The 27,107-nt window shown below is 35.4% G+C and overlaps 2 protein-coding genes across 2 annotated transcripts; one reads left to right on the top strand and one right to left on the bottom strand.

Annotated features, from left to right (window-relative positions):
* Positions 1 to 408: 408 nt before the first annotated feature.
* Positions 409 to 2,228, top strand: LOC120629942 (3-oxoacyl-[acyl-carrier-protein] reductase FabG-like). The gene has a single exon (XM_039899035.1). It carries the CDS (start codon positions 660 to 662, stop codon positions 1,422 to 1,424), a length of 765 nt encoding a protein of 254 aa, XP_039754969.1. The 5' UTR covers positions 409 to 659; the 3' UTR covers positions 1,425 to 2,228.
* Positions 2,229 to 4,027: 1,799 nt separating this feature from the next.
* LOC120629943 (circadian clock-controlled protein daywake-like) lies at positions 4,028 to 17,629 on the bottom strand. Its single transcript, XM_039899036.1, has 6 exons — positions 17,494 to 17,629; positions 10,314 to 10,542; positions 9,187 to 9,317; positions 8,403 to 8,540; positions 6,612 to 6,767; positions 4,028 to 5,940 (listed from the first exon to the last, which is right to left on the bottom strand). The coding sequence occupies exons 1-5, from the start codon at positions 17,558 to 17,560 to the stop codon at positions 6,616 to 6,618; spliced, it is 717 nt and encodes a 238-aa protein (XP_039754970.1). The 5' UTR covers positions 17,561 to 17,629; the 3' UTR covers positions 4,028 to 5,940; positions 6,612 to 6,615.
* Positions 17,630 to 27,107: the final 9,478 nt, after the last annotated feature.

Below are 27,107 nucleotides of genomic sequence, written 5' to 3'. Positions count from 1 at the left end.
AAGTGTATCTGACATTTCACCTGACGTATCCCTAAATAATCCATTTGGTTGCAGAACTTTGCAGATAGGTTTAAGGACAGGACAGGACAGGACACTGACCTATGTAATACTGGTAGGACCAGCTGTACAGGAGTTTAACGCCTTCGATCTCGTAGTGAATTTTACTACTGACGACGGTAACTCCACACACCACAATAGAGCTAAAGTCACTCAAATCATGGTGTCAATTAATTTGAAAAACCCAGAATCCGGACCTCCTGATATAAAATATACATTTAAAAAGAGGATAAACCATAAGCGTTTGACGGCTGACAAAAAAATTATGTCATTGTCGTTTATTTGATGTTAATAATTGTCTATAGTTATTTGTTTTCTAAATTGAGTCCGTAACTAAATTACATATCTTTGTTGCGAATTCGGTTTATGATTGGTTAGAATTGATTATAGGAATAAATATTGACCAATTGATAATTGATTCCTAATCAATTAAGTTAAATTTTCTTACACTAAAGAACCTACTGTTGCATGTTGATTTAAATAACTGATTGAAGACTAAATAAGCGGAATAGCCGACTTATTTTTAGCTTTTATCTATTTTGTGATAAGAGTAACAGCTTCATTCAATAATAAGATCCAGAATCGGTGAGTTGAAAGAAAAGATGAACTTCGCTGGAAAGGTTGTTATAGTTACAGGCGCCAGTTCAGGAATTGGCGCCGCGACAGCTGTGTTTTTATCGAAACTCGGCGCCAAATTATCGCTTACGGGAAGAAATGTGAATAATTTGCAGAAGGTTAATAAGGATTGCGAGAAAGCGACGTCTACTTTCATCGTCCCTGCTGACTTGACTAAAGAAAGCGATATTGAAAATATAGTCAAAAAGACCGTGGATCATTACGGACAAATCGACGTTTTGATTAATAACGCCGGTATTATAGAAACTGGCACAATCGAGAACACCTCGTTGGCTCAATACGACCGGCTTATGAACACTAATGTACGCTCTATTTATTATCTAACCATGCTGGCCGTACCACATCTGATAAAAACTAAAGGTAACATTGTCAATGTATCAAGCGTTAATGGTATTAGATCATTTCCTGGAGTGCTAGCGTATAACATTTCAAAAGCTTCAGTGGACCAGCTCACAAGATGTGTGGCTCTAGAGCTGGCATTAAAAGGTGTTAGAGTCAACTGTGTGAACCCTGGGGTCATATTGACCGAGTTGCAAAAACGTGGAGGCTTAAACGAGGAACAATATGCAGCATTCTTAGAAAGGACTAAGGAGACTCATGCAATAGGACGTCCTGGCAAGCCAGAGGAAGTTGCTGCAACTATAGCTTTCTTGGCTAGTGATCTAGCCAGCAATATCACTGGTGCTAGCCTTCCAGTGGATGGTGGACGTCATGCAATGTGTCCTCGTTAATGAAATATTCAGTAAATACATAAATTGCAGTGTATTTATAAGTAGAGAAAGATAAGGGCAGTATCAGTTGAACACTTCTCATTGTAATATCCCACTTTTGATGTTTGATATTCCAGCTACTCAATCTTGTTTCAGAAGTCTAGCATGATGCTCAGGTGGCTTAAGGCTTTCGGGAATGTAGCTAGGGATCTTGGGTAGAACTCGCGCTTTTCTTCTATGCCCATGCACTCCAGTTACAGTGGTTTAACACTTGTTAATATCAAGATTTGCCACTTTTTTGAAACTTTACTATGCAGTAACATTTTGTGCATGGGTTGAACATTTGCCAGTGTAAAATTTCATGCATCAGTGCAAAGCTTTCATCTATGTTCACAAATTTAAACAAAAGGCTGTTAATCCACATTGGGGCAAAATGGTGGGTTTTCGCTGTATATTCTTCTCCTATGAAAGAGAGCCTGTGGAAAATAAGCTGATGATGAGAGATAGCCCGTTAATTTATTAATTTAAGTGTTTGAATTTTACCGGATGTTGGCCAAAATTTCAGGTTAACTACTGCTTTAAACCATAATATATTTAGTTAAAATTTACATTATGGTTCACATAATATGGACATCACTACTTATAAGTACACAAAAATTAGTTGTGCCATGAAAATAACAATGCCTTTATTTTTTTAATGTGTAAAAAATTACTTTATATAGTTGTTATATTTATAAGAATAATCTTGTTATATATAATATAATAATAGTGTAATGCAATTACATATTTGCATTTATGATTTCAAAGCTATAAAATGAATATAAAATACATCTTTCATTGTTTTTTGTAACACTTTTTATATTTTGATATATTGATGAAATGTTTTATGAAAGACAGTTCTTAAACTTTGATATGTACCTATTTAAAAAAATATAATGATGTTTTTTGAATAAAGAAATTTACATATATTATAATGTGCTTTTCTATACTTTAAATACATATTACAAAAATCTTCAAAAGAAAATAGGTACTATGTAGTATCACAGTAAATATCCTTAGCTTATATGTATATTTTCTGTAGTAATTCTTATGTGGATTCTACAACAAATCATTTAACAACCAATTAGCAGCTCACAGTCCACTACAGCTTATGGTTCTCCTCCCAGAATGAGAAGGGGATAAGCTGTAATCCCTCATGTTGGCCTAGTAGTGGCTGATTGGTGGGAGTAAAATAAATGGGAGTACCTATAACTACCCCATATAGGTTAGCCGGTTAACAACTTATATATCATCATTACTTTGCGTCAAGTGCGATTGCAGACTAGGGCTGTAGTATAATAAAAAAACCTCACATCTGAGAAGATTTAAGTTTTTTATATTTTAATACCTAAATACTCAAGGTAGGTACTTGATATTGATTATGAAGGTGGTTAATGAGGAGTCTTCATAATTTATGAGCCCACTGAGAGCAGTTTTTTTTATTTTACAAAAAAGCCACTCTTAAAAGACTCGTTTATAGCTCGGTATTCGGCATACCTTCTCGGCAGTTTTAATTATTCGTTCTGCGTCGACTAGCTCGGTTTAAACCATGTCAAGTTTTTAGATATAGACATCATACAACGCTACCAGTGACTATTTAATTGAGGTAGGTACTAAATAGGAACCAGTGTATTTTTTAATACGTAATTTATAGAAATTCATTTTCGGCTGTCATAATAGGATTTGCTTTAAAGGTAACCTATTAGGCAAAATAGTTCTTCCTTTATGTATTCAAAATAGTTCTTCATTTATGTATGTCCCTATTTATCTATTAAACTAGCATAAACGACACTTGCCTTCTATATACGACACGTACTAACCTTGCATAAAAGACACTAGAGACCAGTATACGAGACGTATTAAACTTGCATTAACGACACGTACTAAACTTGAATAAAAGACCCTTCTGACCTGGATATGAGACGTACTAAACTTGAATAAAAGACCCTTCTGACCTGGATATGAGACGTACTAAACTTGAATAAAAGACACTTCCGACCTGTATACGATACGTATACTAAACTTGCATAAACGCACTTGTAACATGTACACCAGACGTACTTAACTTGAATAATCGACACTTGCTTTCTGTAAACGACACGTAGGTACTAAAGTTGCATAAAATACACTTACAACCTGTATAATAGGTACCTATAGGTACCAAACTTGCTAAAAATGCTCTTTAAGTGGCAGATAGTAATCGCTCGCTCGCAGCCCGGGTTTTGCTGAATCGGAACCGAGTAACTCGGTTGAGTTATCGGTTTGGAAACAATAAATAGCAAGTAAAACCCTATACGTATAAAGTTCTTTAGAAATATGCAACTCATTGCAATTAATTTTCCAATAAAGTCCACCACTCTGTATTTGAAACAAGGGGCGGTTCTAAGCTTGACATGAGAGAATCTTTTATCCCAGCAACGGATCCATCCTATTTACTAATAATTTAAATAAAAAGTTTGTCCTGGAATTTAACCTGTGTTTTATGGGGTGCAATATATGATATATAGATTCTGTGTTCTAGGCCACAAATAATTCCATTGTATAAAATTGCTTTTAGAATTAAAGTAAAGAAAAACAAGTGTAGGTACGAAATAATTAGTTTAATAATTGTAACTATATCTACTTATAACACTAACTTAAAGTAATTATCACTTAACGTCTTATCAGTAATTGTTTGTTATAGCGTTGCCGCGTTGGCATTAAAAATATAACAGTAGTGCTAACTCTGTGGTACTAACTGGAACTTACTTAGCTACACAAACCTAACAAACGTAATAAACTGACACGTGTAAAGTTTCACAAGTCCTTTTGGAGGACAACACTATTTAGGACTTGTCAATTTAATTTGGAGATTTATTCAAATTAGCATCAGTTTTTAAGACGCAAGCCAGGCTTAAGTTGCAAGTTGAAAATTACTAGATAAATCTATTTTAATTTGAACAGCATTTTTAGCCTAATTACCTAATAAAGATTAATTAAATAGGTTGATGCTAAGATGGTTGGTTGTTACATTAATTAACACAAATCGAGCTGCATTTTAATTCAAGCTAATCTATAATTGACCCAAAAAAAGTTTTTAAAGACGCTTTTTTCTTTCTACATACCCACAATTTAATAAGAATTTTTTCTGGCTAATTTCATTTAAAACTTATCAAATTTCGCTATTTTGTCTTGTTTTTAGTAAGTAGGTATTAAGTATACGGTATTTTTACATCTCTAATTAAGTAATACAAGGTTGGTATTCCTGTAATCAGTACCAAAAAGGCCTAACTTTTTTAAGCAGTTAGGTAAATGTACAGTTATGAAGAAAAGGGATATTGCATTTGAAATATAGTAGCGAATGAGTACTATGTAGCGATAGTAAATTACAGGTTACACGGAAATTATAACACTATTCACTAACCACAACCGCTGGCCTTAATACAAGTATTATATTTTCAATCAATTTTTTAACACTATAGTGACTGTAGGTACGTCGAGTTTGCAACTTTAAAGCAAAGCCTTAGTAGTTAGTCAAATTTTGAGTACAATTTTAATTTCAATTTCTTTACATAGTTGGTAGGCACAACATTATAATTTTGCTACAATCGCCATCGATTCGCATGCATCAGTGATTACCTAGTACGAATATTTGCATCTCGAAATCTTACCTTCAAGTTTCGAATGCTGGTTCGCACCTACCGCTGTGCATGTTTAGATATGTAAAAACCTTTTGTTAATTTGCCAATTTTATAAGTTTTTCATACCGCCTTTTCCTTGTCAAAACCGATGGCATTACCTACTTTTAGAAATGTCAATTTAGTGTAGATATTGAAGTAGCTAAGTACAACCGAATTTGTACTATCGAATTTATATTATTTAAACGAAAGATTTTGCCGTTGCCTTCCTTATGCCCTACATAGACAGAAGTCTATCACTTAAAAACGAAATTATAGAGTTCATCATCCTTAACCTGTCCACTGGGTTATAAGCGAGCCAGCAAGAAGCCGGAATATAAACGACACTATGGCATCCCCTATATAATTAGGTGCGTTCCAGATTTGGGCTTGGATGTACCGTTCCATGTTTTATATAACCAACTATTGCTCAGTTTGGAAATAGTAAAATTACTGCTTAGTTCGTATTTAGTATTGCTTGTAACTTTTTGTATCAATAATCTTAAGAAACAAACATAATATAAAAGTAGATGTGATTAGATGTATCATTATATTATAGCCCACCAAACCGCATTGGATCAGCTTAGTGGGTTAATGCTCTTATCCGTCCGCTATGAGAGACGAGGCCTATAGCCTGCAAGTTAATGGGCTGCGAATGATGAAGGAATGAAGATTGAGGAGTGCGAATCAGAGAGGCAGGAGCAGTTGGACTGCGGGTACAGCTGCGAAGAGTTTTTTGGTTTCGTCAACGCAGGCGGTGATGATGGTGGCGAAGGATGTGGGCGCGATGTCGCGGATCACGGGCTCCCAGTGCTCGTTGATCACCGCGTGGATTGTGTCCGCTGGAAAATGAAAACGAAAGCACGTTAAAAATTACGTACCACGAACCCACGTTAGAGCAGCGTAGTGGGTTTAAGACTGAGACGTTAACTTGGTGAGTATTCCAAAATGAGATTTTAGATTTAACAATATCTATCCTATTATATGAATCTCATTTTGGAATCTCATAAGTTCGGCGAATAAAATACGAGTAAGTAAATGTTATGTCGCAATGGAAAAGTAAACGGAGCGGCCACGTAAAAATTTACTTTGATTAATCCTGCGAATACCTTCTTGTCTTTTTAGTTACTAAGGATAAATCCCTGATTCACAAATGTTATTATTCGCTGAATTATTTTTTCAATAAGTGACATTATTTTGAATAATAAAATCGTAATGAATGTATTATAATGTTTCTAGTCTCAATTGTTATGTATTAATTCGATTTCATTGTGAATTAATAAATAATGGAACTCTGTATAAGTAACAACAAATAACCATATTTTGAATAAACAATATTATCTCATAAAAGATGATGATGAGTGTTAGTAACAGGGTATCCCTGATAAGTATAGTAAAGACTACGTTAGTAAACGGTTGATTAGTTAGTACACCGTAGCTAAGTTAGTAAACGGTAGTTAAGTTAGTAAACGGTAGCTATGTTAGTAAACCGTTGCAAAGTTCAAAGAGTCACCATTTCACTGGGTGAGCAGTTCAGCTGCAGGCACTGCCGCGAACAGCATCTTGACCTTCTCCACGCAGTTATGCAGGATCTGGTCGATAGCGGGTGGCGCTATCTCTTGCATGATTATGCTCCAGTTTTCGTTTAGGAACTTTAGTGTAGTGTCGGCTGTAATAGGTGTAATATGTGAATGTTTACTGTGGGTAATATAATAAAAGTCAAGAGGCAACTGTACGCATGCTGGACTCCTTTTAGGGTACAACAGTGATCCAGTTAATCTGTCCAATACGTCTATTCTTTGGTAAAAAATATTCCATACTAATATCATCAATGCGGAAGTGTATTGGATTATTTGTTTGTTCGTTTGTCCTTCCTTTACGAACATTTTTTTGGTTCATCGTTTATGCCTTCGTCAACTAGACTATGTATAACTTCAGAGACACAAGAGTGCCCGTTTTTTTAATGTTAACACCTATAAACTACAGGTTCTCTGTATACAGGTTAACTAAGTAGTAATATATTTTACTAATATATAATAGTTGGTAAATAATTTGTATTGGGTACATAATTCAAGGGCGGCATATTAATTGTCGTAGAATGATAATAAGTACGTGATCGACCTTTGATTGAAGGTGAAATAAAACCAAACTTTAGGTTACATAACGATGCTTTTAAACCTTATACCGATACCACTGTCTATTGCATAACTCTAATTGAAATTCAAATTTAAAATTAATTTATTTCAAGTAAGCGTAGTTTATAAGCACGTTTAAAACGTCACGTCAGTCTGTTTATTGTCACTCTACCATCTGTTCTAACGAAAAGTGCCGGCAAGAAACTCAGCAGATTGCACTTTTTCAATAAAACTTCTATCTTATGAGAGAGATGAGAGAGCTTCCAAGTAGCCTTGTCGCAGGAATTCAATTCATCAATCGTGTAGCAACCACGATTGATTAAATGTGTTTTAAATCATTGTTTAATCTTAGGTAAAGCTAGATCTAATATTACTAGATATGTTTTAAAAGCATCTACTTTTTTTACTTCAGACGACATGCATATATCATTAATTTATGTCCGTTTCTAGTAAGTAGATTGTTTAAATCGACTTTTTGTTTATAATTACTTATATTTTGTTTTGATAAAGATTATATTATTCTAACTCTCTTGAACCTTATGCGTAATAAGAAGGTACCTATTTATTATGTAGGTAATACCCAATCTATATTTGGGATTCATTGATTACGGCAAAGTCACCACCATTAGTCATAACTCAATCTGGGTGGCATTGAAGTTATTTAGCAAACGGTGGCCTGATGATATCAAACAAACTGCAAATAACGACTGCTGGCTTTTTATTTATTTTATTTAATACACAACGGACTATCAATCACGCATCTAACCACAAAATATTTATTTTGTGGTTAGATTTCCTGCTCTAAGTCCAGCCTATAACGCGACTTGAATCGCCTATTGCATCTTACTATAACCTTTAGTTTACTTAAAATTTGCACGCAATCTTAATCTTTAGGTATTGATCGATAAAATAAATACTTAGATAGAACATCGACAAATTCCAACGGCTGGAAAGCCCATGATGATAAAGAGTAGCATTGTTGCAATGCTGTGTTAGGTTCTGATGGCGTACCTACGCCTCAAATTGATGGATATACAGGGTGGCATGTTGCAGGAAGTGCCTTTTCATGCATGTGAATTGTTGCTCTGGTTATAGGCGATGGTTTAATACTTAACATCGGGTGGGACATCTGCTTATTCCGGCAAGGATTACTTTAAAAAAAAAATTACCGAGGTCCTTGTTCCCGTTGAAGAGGTTGGTGAACTTGAACTGCGCGCCGTCCATCTTGTAGGAGTCCTTGTGGCCTGTTACCAACCAGTGGCCGTCCACTGTCTTGAAGTCGTACTTGATGACGATGTTCAGATTAGCTGTGGACAAGCAGCATGCCATCACTCAATTATGCACAAGTTATTTTGAGTTTTTTATACCACTTCAAGTCAAGCCTTTGACTGCTAATTTCACCTGATGGTAAAAGATGATGCAGTGAAAGATGGTAGCAGGTTAACTTGTTAATAGTAAGGCAGTTAAACCTAAAACCTAACCTAATCGGTTTCTACGGGACATCATTCTGGACACTCAATCGCTTGGTGGAACAATTCAAATTTATTTTATTTTATTTTTATGTTTTTCTCTTTGTATTTTGTTTTTGTATGTGCAATAAATAAATTAATAATTTAGTAATAATAAATAACCTTCGTCGAGAGGGTTCTGTGATAAGAGAGTTTTTTGAAAATTCATTATTTCTCTTTTTACTCTGGTCTGGTCTGATGCAGATTATATCGTGTCTACTTTAAGTGACTAAGCTTTGCTATACGAAGTTACGTAGAAACCATAGAAATCTTAATAAAAAGACGTCTATGGTATCTACGGATTAGGGGTACGGATATAGCATATTTGCCATACCAACCATCTACGTCTGTATCATTAAAACCAGGTGAGATGGTTGTCACCGGCTGACTTGTAGTTTTATAAATAACGTTACGTTGTGACACTGAGCAAACAGTAATTACTTACTGATCTTAATCTTGGCCTGGCCGTCTCCTTTTATGGGCAGGATGAGCACCTGTCCGTCCATGACGTAACGTGCTTTCAGCGTCACGTTGGCCGTGAAGTCCAACACCGCTTTGCCCTTTTCTGGTTGGATCCTATGCAAAAGGAAATCAATATTATAAGATCACATATTTTGGTTTCCTATACGTTTGTGGGTTTTTGTCGCAAAAGTCCATGGACCCGCATTGGGGCAGCTCTAAGTCTCTCTCTCAAATAATAGAGGAAGCCCAGCTATGAGGCAATTGTAAAATACAATTTACAATTGCCCTGGAATGAATTAGTAGTTTTATGTAGCCTAGTAAACTGCACAACGAGTGTATTAATGCTTCTTATATTTATACTGTTACAGTCCATTTTCTTTTTAAATGTTGTTATATTTTTATGAACATAAATTAATTTTTCAAATATGTACTGACTATAGACCGTCTTTATTTTAACTTCTTTAAATGTATCCCTTATTTACTCTCTTGGGCCTATTTTATTTATTGCACGAACAGCTGTAGGACGAAAATAGAATCTATATCAGCATCACCCAATAATAAAATGCCGTAGAACATAATGCTGTGAAAATAACTAAAATACTCAAGCCCAGTGTCTATATTAGTCATATGACGAATCTTTTCACCGCGTATGCTGCAGAACTAAGTCTGTTCGCTAAATAATTTATATGTGGGATCCATTGAAGGCCCCACTACAGGTCCTCTCAAAAGAGAAGGATTTAGTGCAGATTGATGTACTTTGGGAAAATTACGGAAAACTGTCAGGCGTACAAGTTTCCTTGCAATATTTTCCTTCACATAAAATACACATAACAAATACACAGCCCCGCAAAGGGGATCCAATTTGGTAGGCTATCAAAATTCAAAAATTCAAAATTTATTTATTTTAAGTAGGCCTACTTATTAAGCACTTTTAAAACGTCAAGTATGTCTATATGTCTCTCTACCACCGGTTCGGAAAGCAGACTCTACCGAGAAGAGCCGGCAAGAAACTCATTAGTTGCTCGTTTCCCAACATCAACATTTACAATCATTTAACTATCTTGCGGGAGATGAGAGCGAAACTGGCTGTCTAAATGGCAACCAACATACTTATAAGAGTTGATTCTGAAGCCTCCCAGCCCGGTCACCACCGTGTCGTCGAAGGTGATCTTCAGCGCGGGGTTGTTGACCACCACCCGGCCCAGCTCCACGGGGTCCAGGGGACGGATTCCTAGCTCGGGGATGCCGTTCGCGAACTTGGCACCGGCTGCAGCTATAACCTTCTCGACGCATTGGTTCAAGTTTGGATCTGATGCTGAACACGGTTTGATGAATGACGCTGTAAAGACGAAAAACCGTATTGTTTTTTATAAATACAAAAGATAGTACGTCCCAAAAGAGTTTGTTATTAAAATAAAAAGGCGCAGAGGAAACGTGCGTGCCTTTCAAAAGAGAAGGCATGCACGTTTCCTCTGGTTGTTTTACTTCACCGTTCAAGCAAGTGATATACTACACTAAAAACGCACATAACTTAGAATAGTCAGTGGCGCGTGCCTCGAACTATATTCGAACTCTTCCGATATCTATTAATGCTAGTCCAACCAACCTAAACTTCCCGACGTGACCCCTAAGTAGGACTCTCAAAGTAGCCTTTAGATTGTTCCCCCATTCGTCGAGCTTTTAGCACTCTCCCCACCCATTATTGAATCTTGTAACCCTTATATTGTTAATCAACGGCCCATCCAAAACAACGATCGACAGCAACAACGTTGGGCAGGCAGATTAGTGATCACAGTACTTAAACGCTAGTAGTAACACAGAGGCTACTAAAAGTTTTCAGTTCCGCTTCCCTTATTCGCCTCGTACGACACCCGCGGGAATAGAAGGGGTTGTGACAACTTTTTTGTTACCTGCCGTCACCACACTCCTCGTGTAATAAATAAATATGTCTTTAATCAATGATAATGAGCTGCAATTAGCGATACAATAGCGGCTGTAGTGTAAGCGAGACGCGCAATCAAGATTGAAGTGTTGCCACGCTTCCTATGTTGCGCACGCGACGCGCCGCAACGCCGGATTTCTGCTCCATCGAATAATATAAGCAAATAAACTAAGTTTTTTTTTATAGTAATGATTTACGGACAAAACAGATGACCAGCCTGGTAAGTGGAAACCATCGTCTAAAAACAAAGCAACACTTCACAGGGTATGTAACGAACACGTCAGGTTGATGGCAACCTAAGATTCAGGTGCCTGTAATTACACCGGTAACCGCGCCCTTCAGACCGGAACGTCGCAAGAAATAAGCATAGCAGTAGTATTTACCCGGGTAAATTTTTGTCACATAAAGCTTTTTCACTATTTTAATGAAATTGATATATTTTATTGATATATATTTTACCAGTGAGCTTATAAAACATATTAATTAAATCAATGTCTTTTACTGTCCTTTAATCCGCTTTCAGAAAATTCATCCGTTAACTGGGCAAAAGAGGGGTTTGAAACTTCTGCCATGAAGTCGGAGACCAAAATATACATTTTTTGAAAAGAAGGTAGACCAGCGGCCTATAGGCAATTTAAAAAATAGTTTGGGTATAGGATTATTATCTTACATCGCTTATTGTTTATTTAGTATTATTAACTAAGTTCAGCCAGACGTGGAGCTCGTCGCAACGTTTAGAAATATTTTTTATAGGTATAAGTAAATTTATTTTTAGTGAAAAAAAGTCTAGGCTTGAACTGGGTATTCAGCTGACCCCTCAACCTACTTTACGGATTTTAGTGGTTTTGGGATAAAATAAAATTTCATCGGAGCTCTACAAACTTAGGGTCACCAAAATGCATGTATAGGGAAAATACCAGGATGAAATAATGACATTATAGTCCGAAAAGGTGGTCCCGCAGAACTTAAGTTGGAATGTACAGATTAAGGTAGTATTAGTGAAAGTTTGTTAACTGAGAGACTTTCCTGCTATTTGGAAAATAATGAAAGGGAGACAAAGATAATGTTACAAAGGAGGCAGGATCAATGTGGTGCAGCGCAGGTGAGGACAGTGTGAAAGTCTCTGGAGGAGGCTTAAGTCCCAGGCGAAGCTGATCCAAAGTCAGTATAAAGACTTAAATAATAAAATTGTTTCTTTCGGTTCTCATATAACGTGGTACATCAACGAGGAAATGAGAAACTAGTGTCATTAAGGGCGATTTTATTAATAACTCATTAAAGTTCAAAAAAAATCTATAACAATAGATATGCGAGCACGCACGCAATAAGTTGGACCTTTCAATTGACAATTCAAGTTGACGGCCGAGTGGCGCAGTGGGCAGCGACCCTGCTTTCTGAGTCCTAGGCCGTGGGTTCGATTCCCACAACTGGAGAGTGTTTGTGTGATGAACATGAATGTTTTTCAGTGTCTGGGTGTTTATCTGTATATTATAAGTATTTATGTGTATTATATTCATAAAAAAATATTCATCAGCTGTCTCAGTACCCATAACACAAGCTACGCTTACTTTGGGGCTAGATGGCGATGTGTGTATTGTCGTAGTATATTTAAAACAAAATTTAAAACAATATGTAGGTGGGGAAGTGGTGATGGCGAAGTGGTTAGGACTTCGGCTTCACTTTCGAGGGATTCTCTCTATTCGAAACTCTGAATAGAGAGAATATACAGAGTTCTCCATAATTTTCTCAAAAGGCGTGTGAAGTCTACCAATCTGCACTGGGCCAGCGTGGTTGACTACGCCTAAACCCTTCTCAATTTTGGAGGACCGAATACTGGAGATTTTCTTCACTTTATATCATCTGCATTCCCTGTGCATACCCTGCACGCCATTGGGTACATGGTAGATACCAAGTTCTTCCAGGAATTTTTGTAAAGTTCAATAACACTAGAAAGTTCAACAAACTGTACAAACTACTATTGAAGTATATGTAGAAAATATTCGTCTGTCAAATTTAAAACGTTATTATTCACTGCCTTGTGGACCTATTAGTAGTCGTGTATGACAAAAGTGGTCCTGCGATGGACTCAAGGGTCGAGCAAAAAAATATTCTAGAAAGTGTTAGTTTTTTCTATCAAGAAAGTCTCAGTCCACGCTGAGCTGTCAGTAAAGGTGTTAGAGAAACTAACCACAGCCCGTAAAAATCTCAGAGATAATATTATTATTCAAAACTAACGCTGTTGTTTTTATGAATAAAATAATTAAATAAATAAATACCTAATATTGTTTTGAGACTAAGTCTAAATGTAAATCCAGCTTAGTAAATTACTTCCGACTTAAAAAATATATGTAATCATTGTAATAGCGAAGTAGATAATTTTTTTTTTACCTACGATTAATTATCTTCGTCCGCGGTTGTTTTTGTTTTTACAGCATCCATAGCATCAGGTATAGTTTATTTGGGAGATGAGTGGCATTCAATTAAGGTGCAGTTTTAAAGATATTTAAGTTATGTAGTGTAGTTTTTAAAATAACTTTTTCAATAAAGGGATCTTTAAAATAAATGTTTTGTTAGTCTGTAGTAACTGTGTAGTCTTTAAATGTATACTCGCGATAACTTCTAATGTCCAACTGGCAAAAATTAAAAAGTATTTTAATGCTATATATAACCTACCCTTGATGATAAAACTATTGTAACCCTATCTATACGTAAGCCACTTTTGATTTACCGGCGATTTAACAACATTTTAGAACAGAAAAGCTGTATTGCAAATTATCTATGATAGTACTTAGTAGTACTTAGTTATATCCCCTGTCGGACTTTTTGTAGGTAATAAGGCGTAGGTACTTTTATCACATAAATACTTTTTAAGTATCATTCATAGTTTTCTCAGCGCAAGCCAAGTAATGAATTTAATAGACAAAATTTGGCTACTTTGGATTACATTATTGCAATAATATGCTTCCGGATCGCCAATTAAATAAAAAAACGTGTGTGTAATTATGTACACGCGTTAGACTTCGTTTACTTAGTTTGTAGTTATACTTCTTTGGCGTAACAAGATAAAAATCTTTAAAAAAAATTTATCTTTCGCCTTATTCTACGTTTGTAGAAATAACGACACTAACAATAGAAAAAGGTACCTATTGTTTGAATTATTGAAAGATAACAGTCAAACCTTTTTTAGAAAAACTAAAATGTTGACTATAGCTAACTTCATGGTGTCGGTTTTTTGTGACGGCGCATCGTAAAAATTTACTCTCACCATTTTTACCTAACGCGCCAAAAGAAGTATAACTTCAAAAATATATATAGCCTGTGTTACTCCGTGATAGTTTAGCTTTCTTTTGGCGAAGAAATGGTTGAAATCTGTCCAATTCTTTCGGATCCTATTGGGTACAAACAAACAAATAAAATCTTTCTTCTTTTTAATATTAGTACAGAAGGGCTTATAAAACAGGGATGCGACAAACAACATACCAATAGAATGCGCAGCACGAGATAATTATCTGTTTCCATTACTCGTGTTTTTTCTACATGGATTGACGATATAATGGGTAGACATAACTCTATCCTAGCCCTACGAGTGCGATATGCGGAAACCAACCGGGTAAAATTAGGACTGTAGCATATGGGATGAACGGATGCTTTGAAACTTCAGTTAAAGTAAAATCCTGTAAATAATATATTAAAACCAGCTGTTGCCCGCGTCTTCCGCTTTACTTTCTAAACCAAAACAAGCGAAAACTTATGATTAAGAAACAAATGAATTAGGCCAACCTGTTTAATAATATTTGTCATTACGGTGATTTCAATGTTTTTTATTTGAACATTTTTTATTAGAACCGGATTTTGAGAGATTCCGATATTCTAGGTTATTACTGACGATTGATTTAAAATGTTTCTTCATTAAGAACAGCTGAATATATCCTTCATGTTATGAAGGGACATCAGAATACAGCAGTCACCACCGGCGGGTGTCGTACGAGGTAACGTATTCAGGTGAAGAAGCTTTTAGTATATTTTACCTTTATTTGACTTATACAACAATTAAATCATCTTACTCACATCCTGGGGTAACTGGAAGAGATCTCATATAGAGATAAGCTTTCCTTTGTACACTTCATGTATCATATGTTCACAATCACAATAATTTATGGTACATAAAAAATTACTAAGCTTATAAAAACAATTCATTTCCGACTGGTTCCAAACACGACTCAAAGTTATCTGAGCTATAATTATTATTTAGTGACTGGAAGAGATCACTTAGCTTTCCTTTTCCTTTATTTCTCGAATCTTTCCTTTGTTTTTTTCTTTTATTTATATTTCTAATAACAATTTATAGTACAATAATAAATAAATAAATATGTTCGTGAAGGAAGTTGGTTTAGCTGCCTACGAGCAAATTATGAAAGTGGTGTTAAGGTCAGGTTTATGTTCAGATTTCTATATAGATTATATTATATTCTATTAAAGAACGTATACGTTCGCAAAGTATGCAGGTATATACCAGGGATAAAAAAGTTGACCCATGTTACTCTTCTAGCCCCTTAATAAACTGTTTCTATGCTAAATGTGTATAAAGAATAAGACAATAGACATTTAAGTATAAAATTATAGTATGAAGTATATGTTTAGATATATTTAATAAAATTTAACTTGCGGTTATTCTAAGCACCACAGAGTGTAAAATAACACAATACATCCTAGCAGTTAGGTAGGTAGGTACTTCTCTACCCATTATATTTCGTATCAAGTTTAAGCTAAATAAAAACATGTTTTAACAGTTTATTTATTTTTAATGGAGTTCAAAGGGTCAGGGAAAGACAAGGAAGTAAGGAAGGTCTCCGAATCGACGAGTACATATGTAAATTTTTGGTCGATAGCTTTTATATGATGAACTATGTTGTACTACCTATTGATTCTTTACTTAAAGTGGTTAGCAGGTTATATCTTCAAGGCCTCGATTGCATTGAAATCGTAACAAACTTTATTGACGACGATTTGTTATAGTTAATATTATGTCAACATTTACGTAATAAAGTAGATCTTGAACATTACGCTGTTAAGATTTAAATGTCCTTATACTATAGGTTCTAATGCCTTGTCTCATGTTGGCATCTACAAATTATGTATAAAGATCTCTTAAATGTAGGTAGGTACTAATTTGACAGAATTATAAGCAACTTTCCTTATCAAATAGCATAAATAGCATGATTTTGACCCTGTCAATTTCTTGGATAGAAGCAGGCGTTACTTTTATAATTTCTTTGATCAATACACAGAGACAGATATTTAAAAATGTTCTCTCTATATTTTATTCCGAAACAGGAGCTTCCTCAGGATATGTTGACTTTAAAATTTATATATAAATATATATAATAGATCTCAGCAATTTTCAACGTAAATTCAGCATCTGAGTATACTGCGGTGTCGGAACGAAAAGTACGTTAGACACATTTCTGAAGATGTGTTTGGTGTGAGTGAACGAACGAATGAATGAATGAACTTTTGTACACCACAGAAAGTAAATCATAAAACAAGAAAAGATAGAGTTAGTTGATAAAGGGTACAATTTGACGACCTTATCGCTAAATAGAGATCTCTTCCAGGCAACGACGAAAGGAGAAAAGGAACATAGCTATAATACCAGGCGGAAAAAAATTAAGATATTGCACCGTACAGATTTGTTCGGTTTTCGCGAATTATATCAAGTTACGCTTAATGCTTATTGTACTTCCGGGCAATTTATTATTTAATATATAATTTGTTTTGAGATTCATGTACAATAGAATAATGGCTAAGTTATAAATTTAAATTTTAAAATCTGATAAATATGGCGATAAAACTCCTCAAATGATATCAGCATTAATAACTGAGTGCCCCGAGTTCTCTCCGTCCATATAAATGATGATTCATGAAATTCGCTCCGCATCTAATATTTTTTAGCAAATAGTAATAACCAATGTTCTTAGATTTTTTTTAATTATCATTATCAATCCAGTACCGCTTCAATACAGGGCACGAGTCTTCTCCCAGAATGAGAAGGATTTGGCCTAAGGCCGTAGTCCACAACGCTGGCCAAGTGCGGGTTGGTAGACTTTACACGCATTTCAGAAAAGCGTGGACAGATCTCAAGTATGCAGGTTTCCTCCAAGCATGCGACACTTAATTGCTTAAAACGCCCATAACTTCGAAGTTGTTATAGTTGCGGGCCGGAGATAGAACTCGGTCCTCCCCAAAGTGAGCCCGTAGTCCTTACCACAAGGCTATCACTGCTTTTTAGATACAGTTAATTAAATTAGATTATTTATTAAATAATATAATTAATTATTAAAAACTCACGCAATGTTCCCGCACTCGTATTGCCCAAAAACATGGCTATCGCCGAGAGGCACAGAAACACGCGCATTTTTTTTGAGTGATATAAAGATTAATAAATTAAATAAATTAACTAAGCCTATCGCGAGGAACGACAAAGTATCGACTGCGCGCCGTCAACCGCACACACAGTTTTATATACATTGCGCAAACGCAACATGATGATCGCTTCATAAAAAAGTAGGTATACGCACATAGCACTCACACAAAAAATATATAATACAATTAAAGTTTTATATAAACATTATAATCATTGTTATTATAAGTAATTAAAGTTATAATTATTTTATGTAATAGCATCAGGAATTGAAAATGAAAATTTATTGTTCACAAATTACCATAGCGGATAAGGCGGAGGCCTTTTAATTACAATATGAGTCTCATGCGAAGAGGAACTCCTCCGAAAGGGTTCGGAAAGAAATGATGAGGATATTTAACGGATTCTCAGGGAGTGACAGCCTACTGAAGTTGTGAAAGCTAGGGCTCCAATGTTTAGGGCTCCGGTTTCTTTAACAAGAGGACCGAGCACGCAATTAAAATATCACATCCTATAACGGTGAAGAAAAACATTGCACGCCTAAGAGTTCTCCGGAATGTTCTCTACCAATCCGTATGGTAGTGGTGGTTTACTACGGCCTAAACCCATCGTTCTGAGAAAAGTTATTTTATAGTAATAACAAGCTGTTTCCCGCGACTTCGTCTTCGTTTGATTTTGTTTTTTGATGTGGCATTCAATTTAGTTGTAGTTGTTAAAAAAATTGAAGTATTCAGTATTGCTATGCCTTAAATGAGGGGTTTGCTGCTGTCCGCTGAGGAGTTCTGTCCTCTATATCCAACCACATCCATCACACCACATCATCAGATGTTCACAAAGTTTGGGCAAAATTAAACACATATTATAACCACTACAGTACAAAAAATTTTTTTTAAATCGGTTATAATTTGTCGGACTTATGGTGTAAAATCGTCAAACACTCCTCCCCTCCCCCACAGGAACCGAGCTTAATGTCGGGATAAAAAGTATCCTATATTACTTCTAACACGTTCTTTACTTATGTGTACAAAGTTTCATGAGAATCGATTAAGTAGTTTTTGCGTGAAACAAACAAACTTACATTGACATTTATAATATTAGTAGGGATAGGGATAGGGATAGGGATATGGATAGGGATAGGGAAAGGGATTAACGGAATAAGCTAATGGCACACCTGATGGTAAGTTTAAACCGTCGCCTAGAAATAAGCCAACACTTTGCAAGGTTTTCGACGGATACGCCCTGCAACGTGCCGCCCTGTGGCCATCAATAGGTGGTAAGCCGACATCGACAGCGCTTATTAGACCAGAACCTAGCAATATATCGCCATCTAGCCCTAAAGTAAGCATAGCTTGTGTTATAGGTACTAAGATAGCTGATAAATATTTTTTTTAGAAATAAAATACACTTAAAAACATTCATGGTCATGACACAAACATTTTTTTTTTCCCGTTGTGGGAATAGAATCCACGGCCTTGGACGGAGGAAGCAGGGTCGCTGCCCAGTGTGCCAACCGGCTGTCTGAGAAGTGCTGCTCGGTGGCAGAAATAAACGTGGTGGTAGTATTTCCCCGGACGAGCTCTATCACAAAAAGCTCTTTCCGAATGAGGGTAGACGATGGACATGCGGTTGTAAAAAAATATGCCAAAACCCAAAAATTAAGTGTGTCCTCAGGTTTGACAGTTGGTGCCGCACACAATATAAGAGTGGGATAAGAATAAGAAATGCAAATCAAACCCATTTTATCTTCTAAGTTAGATAGACGGATGACTATCGCCAGTTTCACGTAGTATTTTGATAAGTTTCCCAAATAAACTTTCTTTCGCTAACCTTAGCAATACACAAACTGCATATCGCTGCATATCACCTCGCCCGCCTGTTTTCCTAAAGAATTTATCAAATATACTATAAAACAAAAAAAAAACAAAAAAAAAATATTTAACATTGGTGACTTTCAGAAAAGGTTCGATATATGAACTCGAGAAAAGAGTTCTTTACATATTTTTAAAATCGTACTGTAATTTCTTGCGCTCAAATGACGTTTGTTCCCCAATTTAATCTCTTTAGAAGCCGGATTTTTATAAACCATGTATTTCACTATGTTATTTGTCTTGGTTTTCAATATAAATTTTCATCGATATAATTACTGACTTTCATAAAAACTTACATCCCATATTTACATTTAAACATAATATAAGTTATTGTCTGCCTCAAAAATGGGTGTTCAAATGCAAAGAAGATTTTTCTATCTAACATGTAGTTCTGGGGATTGGCACGTTCAAATTAACAAACTCTCCATCTTATTTAGTAGACACGGATATTTACCAGTTGAGAAGCTTAAATTGTACAGCTTTAAAATATTCCCTTCAATTTTCTGTCGTAAGCAAATAATGGTAGAAAATTGGAAGTCGAAAGTCAGCATATTACGAAGTTACGAAATACATATTGATAGATTTTTCCTTCCTATTTGACTCAGGTGGAAAATTGAAACGGTAATTTATTAATGTGCGACCAACCAAGCTGAAGGTAAAGTCAGTCGGAAAATATTTGAAATGAATTGCCGAGTGGAAAAAATTGTTCAAGTATTATATTAATGTATATTTAATTCTAAAGGTTGAATTTAGTGGAAATTTTCCTACGGGCGCCTGTTAATTTTCCCCTTTAATTTTCGCAAATAAAATCTCTTAGTTTACCAGATAATGTAAGTTGGAAAGGCTTTTTGTGGTGCAGATTGTGGTCGTCGCTTTTCGGTTATAGTTGACAGCCCCGAGTAATTGTATCAATTATTATTATATTATACATTTGACATATCCTTTGAAACTAATTTAACTATAACAGCAGTTGTTAAAAAAGACCGGCACAAAAAATGTATCTAACTGGCTGTGCACCGTGGTTTTACACGTAAGTTGCGATTCCTTGGGAGTACCGGGAAGAAAATAACAGCTGTGTGTTTACCTATCAATTAATAAAACTACTTATTTGGATAAGAAATACGAATAAATCCATCTTTTGTTTTTAACGGCGATGAGCAGCGATCTTATTAAATTTTAGAACACGAAGTCTGCTATGGTGACTCAATTATGATAGCTAGATCTATAGACTCCCGGATTTGGACTGCATGCCTGAAATTTCTCCATAATGTTCTCAAGGGAATGTGAAGTCTACTAATTCGTTCTTGGCCAGCATGGTGGCCTCAAACGCTCCCATTCTGAGGGAGAGATACCCGTGCCTTACTTATCGTGGTAATGTTTGGATGATCATAATGAATGATGATGCAAGCTACCCATTTAAACAGACTTTTGTTTATAAGCTATTCGTCTGTACCGGTACCTATACAGGATCTGCTGAAGTCACTGAGTGTTTGTTGAAAAATATTGACCAGTTTAGAGCTGACGATTTGTGTGTACTATGACTGTACCTACGGTATAGCGTACTTGTGTATTGCCGCTAAATGTTTGCTATGGAATTTAACATTGTTTTTATATTTATTTGTTTTTTATTAAGAAAAATGTTTGAAGTAGCGGTGATAGCCCAGTCACTAGGTAGGACTGCGACTTCACTTGTGCATCCCCCAAAATGCTGTCTCATTATCATCATCATTTTCAAATCATTACTGGCCCACTACAGGGTACGCGGTGGTAGCCCAGAGGTACGACTTCGACTTTAGGGGGGTCGAGTGGAATCCCAGCACGGATCTCTAACTTTTTGAAGTTTTAAGTGATTAAAATATCACTTGCGTGTAAGATGCCGGGGATCAAATCCGGCACGCGGAAAGGAAGCTGAAGCCCTAACCTCCGTCACCGAATCAAGCAAGGATATCCGAGACAAAGCCAGTTTATGGGTTTAAAACCGGCCGCCTCCTTACTAGGATTTTTGACTCCATCTCTGGCGCAACGGTGCGCGGGCTGAGTTACAAGTAGGAGGTCCCGGGTTAGATTCCCGGCAGAGACAATTTGGAAATTTATAATTTCTGAATTTTTCGGCTCAGGACAAAAAAAGAAACACATACAAATTGAGGAATGGATTCTTTATTTTCGAGCCATTGACACCGTGTTCAAGAGTTAGATATTGCAAGTTCGCTCACCTTTATGTACCTACTTATTAAAATTTTGAACTCTAGAAAATTATCTGATATTACCGTTATTTTAAGGGCTCACCTAAACGTATTCACGAAGTAAAAATTTGTATAATCATCATCGTCATCACGATATTTAGTTATTTAATTTGTTTTTAAATTAGTTAAGGAAACAATTATTATCAAGTTTATGAAGATTCAAAATCTCAAACAAAAACTATGAAAATTAAAAATTATGCGATATACTACCCAACATGCAAATTTTTCGTTTTCTTTAAATCATAAAATTTAAATTCAAATTAATTTGCCTCAAATATGAAAACATTCTTTATAATATGTTTAGTATATGCAAATCTTAAAATAAACAAAAAATCTCCATGACATCGAAAGGATTATTTGACGGTGTGGGTTTTTTCTTGGGGTCGTTTTATAAATTTCTCACAGCAACATTCCATTCAGTCTGCTGTTGCGTAAAAGAAGGGAACTTCAATAATCTTACTTTAGAATTTCTAATCGATAGATATAAGGCTATGTAAGGAAAGCACAATAGTTATTAACTTTTTTTTTAATTTCATACTTGAAGTTATACTTCTTTTGGCGCGTTAGGGAAAATAATGAGTGTAAATTTTCACGATGCGCGCGCACAGCGTCACAAAGAACCGACACCCTGAAATTAGATATAAGGTTTGTCATTGTACACTCTGCGGTGTAAAGTCTGCGGGCTCATTCCGGTGATTTAATTGATTCAATTGTACACAAATCTCAAATTTTAATGTTGAATGCAACTTGGCTGTCCGATAATGAGTCAATTATTTCAAATTTAATTATGTTTATTATGTCCATTTCTTTAATTATGTAGAAATATTTTTTGTGATATTTAAATTCAACTAGATAATACATTATAATAAAACTTTCAATGTATTAAATACCTATTTTCTATTGTTAGTGTCGTTTTTTCTACAAACGTAGAACAAGGCGAAAGATAAAATTTTTGAAAAGATTTTCACCTTGTCACGTTAAAGAAGTAAAACGTCTAACGCGTGTACATAAGTACACACACTTTTTTTTTATACTAAGCTGATGGTTTTTCACTTACAATCGTGGTATAAACAATCGCCTATAAAGAGAGCAATATAATCGCATGGCACGCAATTAGTGTTGCCCAAATGCAAGAACAAGACGAGACTTAGCCAGTCTTGGTCTTGGTCTTGCGCCAATACACCTGGTCTTGGTCTTGGTCTTGGTCTTGCGCTCCCAGTCTTGGTCTTGGTCTTGGTCTTGCAGCAAGAGTCTTGCAAGTCTTGCAATTACCTATTAGTCTATTACTATTTATTAAAGTTTACTTTAAATCTTAGAAAAACGTATTAGAATTGGAACATTGTGAGCTTGAATTAACATAGCCATAGTAAAGATCAAGCAGATTAATAAATAACTGAAGATTTGATAAGAAATTTGAAAAATCAACTGACCTATATGTCGTTTTCCATGGAAGTAACTGTTTCTTAATAAACATTTATGATTTATAAGCTTACATTTGCTAAAACATGTAAAAAAACAAATTAATTACAATAACTTGACTGTATTTTAAAGAACAATACTTATCTGTCTAGAAAGAGATTGAACCCTCAACTTATAAGAAATTTAATAAAAGAGTTTTACGATTTATCATTTATTTGAATAAAGCTGAAGAGTTCGTTTGTATGTTTGATGACAGAAGTTTTAAAATAAATAAATAAATCCTGAACGTCACTATACCTCCAAAGTTACTATTCCTCGTGGACGAAGTCGCGGGCACAGCTAGTAAATACTTACTCTCATCATCTCTCTCAGAGATATTCGAACACTTTTTTGCTATTTTTTCTTGTAAAAACTTAAGAAATATAATGACTAAATGTACAATAATAGTACCTAAGTAATTAGTTTAAAACCATATAAGTAATCAATATTATAATTACTTACTAGAATGAATTATTATGACATCTACTACCTATCCTCACCATTTTATCCTAATCATAATACTACTTGCGTGATCAGTATAATGTATTCATTTTCATTCTAAGCACTCTGAAACTTATTTATTCTTTGGAACACCTGTAGGTACTCTTAAAATTCGAAATTATTTTGCATGAATAGTGTCAAATGTTATGATTTCGGCGCGGCGGCAACGATTGTTTTAGATTTCAAAAGAAGCCGCCGGCGCGTGTATCATAACCATGTACTTCCGAAAAGCGGCAAATTTCTTTGAGAAGTAAGTACAAAACCTTTGATGCCGCATTATCAAAGTGCCGATGGTTAAAACATAACTATGCATGCACTCAGTTTGATTTTAATAGATATTTTTTTATTCGCTATGTTTATGGTATTAGTCGTAATGCGCATAGGTCCAGTTTTTCATATTCTTTGATATAGTTTTTTGCGTCTCATAGAATTCCTAAGCGTACCTACCTACCTATACACCGAACTGTAACACCTAACTACTCCGTGAAATAGCGCTAAGTCCTAGCTGCAAGACGCAAGAGTCTTGCAGGCTATGTCTTGTTCTTGCTCAAGTCTTGCACGGTCAGTCTTGGTCTTGGTCTTGCTAAAAATACGCGGTCTTGTTCTTGGTCTTGGTCTTGCAAAAACGCAAGAACAAGACCAAGACTGCAAGACCAAGACTGAATTTGGGCAACACTACACGCAATGAACACGTCCCGCAACGTCCATCCTGTGTCCATCAACCTTAGGTGCAGATGTTAAGTCTCATGTACCTGTAATTACATCGGCAACTATGCTCTTCAGACCGTATCCGAACTTTGGAGCAAGACTGCTTGGTGGTAGAAATAAATATGGCGATAGTACTTCCTCGGCCGAGCTCTGTCACAAAGACCTCTACTTATTTTTAAACTCGAAGCCCACTTACATAATTGCCTTATCTATCTTTATTCTATCTAATACTCACATCTCTAGCTTTTGTGGGTAACTACAAAGAACGCACCTCACAAACTGAAAAATAAACTATTATTTTCATATTGCATCCCAAAGGTAGCCCCTTAACAATAGATATTCGTCAAAATATCTTGTTAAATGTTGGCATACGATATCGCTGTGACCCCCAGACAGTCAAGTGGAAAATGAAGTAAGTACAAGTATATATTTAGGTAATAGGTACAAGACAAACATTGACTTTTGAGCCCCAATGCAAAAAGTCTACTGCTAAAAAAGATGGACAGGTGCTAACGTTAGACCGCTTTGTCTTTGAACACGTTGCAGTCAAATGTACCTACGGACTGATGTGAATGCTTTTTTTGTATTACTAATGTATAATTACTGCAGCTTCTTTTATATCGCTGTCTCAAAGGCGAAAAGGTTTTAGATCTTAAATCCACCATGCTGTTCCAATGCAGGCTGGTGGGCTATAACAACTATTATATAAAAAATAAACTTGCAGTGCAATATACTAGACAACATAAAATAAGTAATTCTTTTAAAGGAAATTGTATACAATTTTACAATAAATTACAAGACAACAATTACAATATCTTGGAGATGTCTCTGAAAAAGATTAAAGTTTGTATTAAACGTAATCTTATAGAAAACTCCTATTATAGTATTAAGGACTACGTTAACGATAAAAATGCTTGGGTGTTAATTATTGCTCTAACCAGGTTGCTTCTTAAATAGTTTTTAAATGACAACGTGAGATGATAATAACGAAAAAAAAAATAACAACCGGCTAAGTTTGTTGTGGGTTTCTTCTTGGACCGGAGCGCGTTTGGAACCCTCGTAGCTTTAGTTTTAAGTTGACGAATTTATTTATCGCCATCAACTCACTCCTATGTCACATTTAACATGTTATGTACGCATCAAAAGTGCCATCGATGTGCCTATTTAAAAAGGAAAAATTTGACTTTGACTTTGAATTATAACATATAGTAAATGTAGAAGTACTATTATACATTGGCTTAAGTCAAAGTCAAAGTCAAAGTCAAAAATATCTTTATTCAAGTAGGCCCACAGGTGGCACTTTTGATGCGTACATAAGAACCACACGGTAGTGAGATGATGGCGATAACCACATTCGTAAACTTAAAACTAAAGCTACGAGGGTTCCAAACGCGTCCCGGTCTAAGAAGAAGCCCACAACAAACTTAGCCGGGTGTTTTTTTTTGTTATCACCATCTCACAATGTTATTTTAAATTATTAGAAGAGCGACCTGGTTAGAGCAATAAATTACACCCAAGCTTTTTTATCGTTTACGTAGTCCTTTATACTATAATATGACTTTTCTATAAGCTTACGTTTAATACAAACTTTGAACTTTTTAAGAGACATCTCCAAGATGACAGTTGGTAGTTTATTGTAGAATTGTATGCAATTTCCTTTAAACGAATTATGAATTTTATGTAACCTAGTATATTGCACTGTAAGTTTATTCTTACTTCTAATGTTTAAATTATTCCAGTCACATTTTTTCTTAAATTTAGAAATGTTTTTATGAACGTAAATTAAATTTTCAAATATGTACTGACTATACACTGTCATTATTTTAAAATCTTAGTAATCTATCCTACAGTGATGTAGAAAAGATAATAAAATTGATTCTTCCTACTTCAACAGATTTTTAAAATAGGCCCAAACTATAGACATTCACATAACACACATGCATATACACACACAAACACACACACACTCACACACAATTGCACACACACACACACACACGCACCCGCACTAAATAAGTCGCTGCACGTTTTTATTATTTTAATTGACTCTTATTCTCTTTTTTTATTGGCATTTACTATGTTCTACTTTTGTCTTATTGGTACTATCCTATACATTTATTGTTGGAGGTGGGCGTTAATTGTTGCGACACAGTTTATACTACTGCAACAGTTATCGTGGCACCATGTTTATTGTGTCAACTCTGTACCCTTTCCAATTTTCTGAATAAATAAATAAATAAAAAAAAATATTAGTGCCAATAACCAGCTCTACCTTCTTAAATTACTTTCTGAGACACGGGGATAGATAGCGCCACTTCCCTTTCTCTAAGCTGCGAATTCTTAACAGAAAAACTCATCACTGAAGTGGAAAGAGCGATAAAATTAATATTACCTTCCCATTGAACTGGAATACCTACCTTACTGATCTTCATAACCTTTTCCTTGTAAAATATGCGATATGGAAACTCCGACATCACTGGAAAATAATTAAAAATTGCAATAACCATTACAAAAACCCTCTAGGGTCAACGATGGCAAGGAAAAACTTTTCATATTAGAATCATTGTGGACTAGCGCTTGCCAGCGACTTTGTCTGCGTTAAAATATGTGCGGGCGTATAAAATTCTCCCTTACAAACCGTTACCTTGACGGCCGAGTGGCGCAGTAGGCAGTTCATTGTCCAAGGCAGTGGATTCGATTTCCATAATTGGAAAAATGTTTAACTGATGAACCTGACAGCAGTGATAGCCCAGTAGGTAGGAC

The sequence above is a fragment of the Pararge aegeria genome, chromosome 15, assembly GCF_905163445.1.
Source record: "Pararge aegeria chromosome 15, ilParAegt1.1, whole genome shotgun sequence".
Lineage (NCBI taxonomy): Eukaryota > Metazoa > Arthropoda > Insecta > Lepidoptera > Nymphalidae > Pararge > Pararge aegeria.
Note: the sequence above shows the minus strand (reverse complement) of the source record. Positions and strands in the feature narration are given on the sequence as shown.

Bases quoted from the DNA above. Each gene is read 5' to 3' on its own strand.
- LOC120629942 (XM_039899035.1), top strand. From the start codon at position 660: ATGAACTTCGCTGGAAAGGTTGTTATAGTTACAGGCGCCAGTTCAGGA.
- LOC120629943 (XM_039899036.1), bottom strand. From the start codon at position 17,560: ATGCGCGTGTTTCTGTGCCTCTCGGCGATAGCCATGTTTTTGGGCAAT. The intron at 9,318-10,313 runs GTATGTTGGTTG...CCTTTTGCATAG, and splicing joins TTCAGAATCAACTCTTATAA to GATCCAACCAGAAAAGGGCA. The intron at 6,768-8,402 runs GTAATTTTTTTT...CACCTATTACAG, and splicing joins CAACGGGAACAAGGACCTCG to CCGACACTACACTAAAGTTC.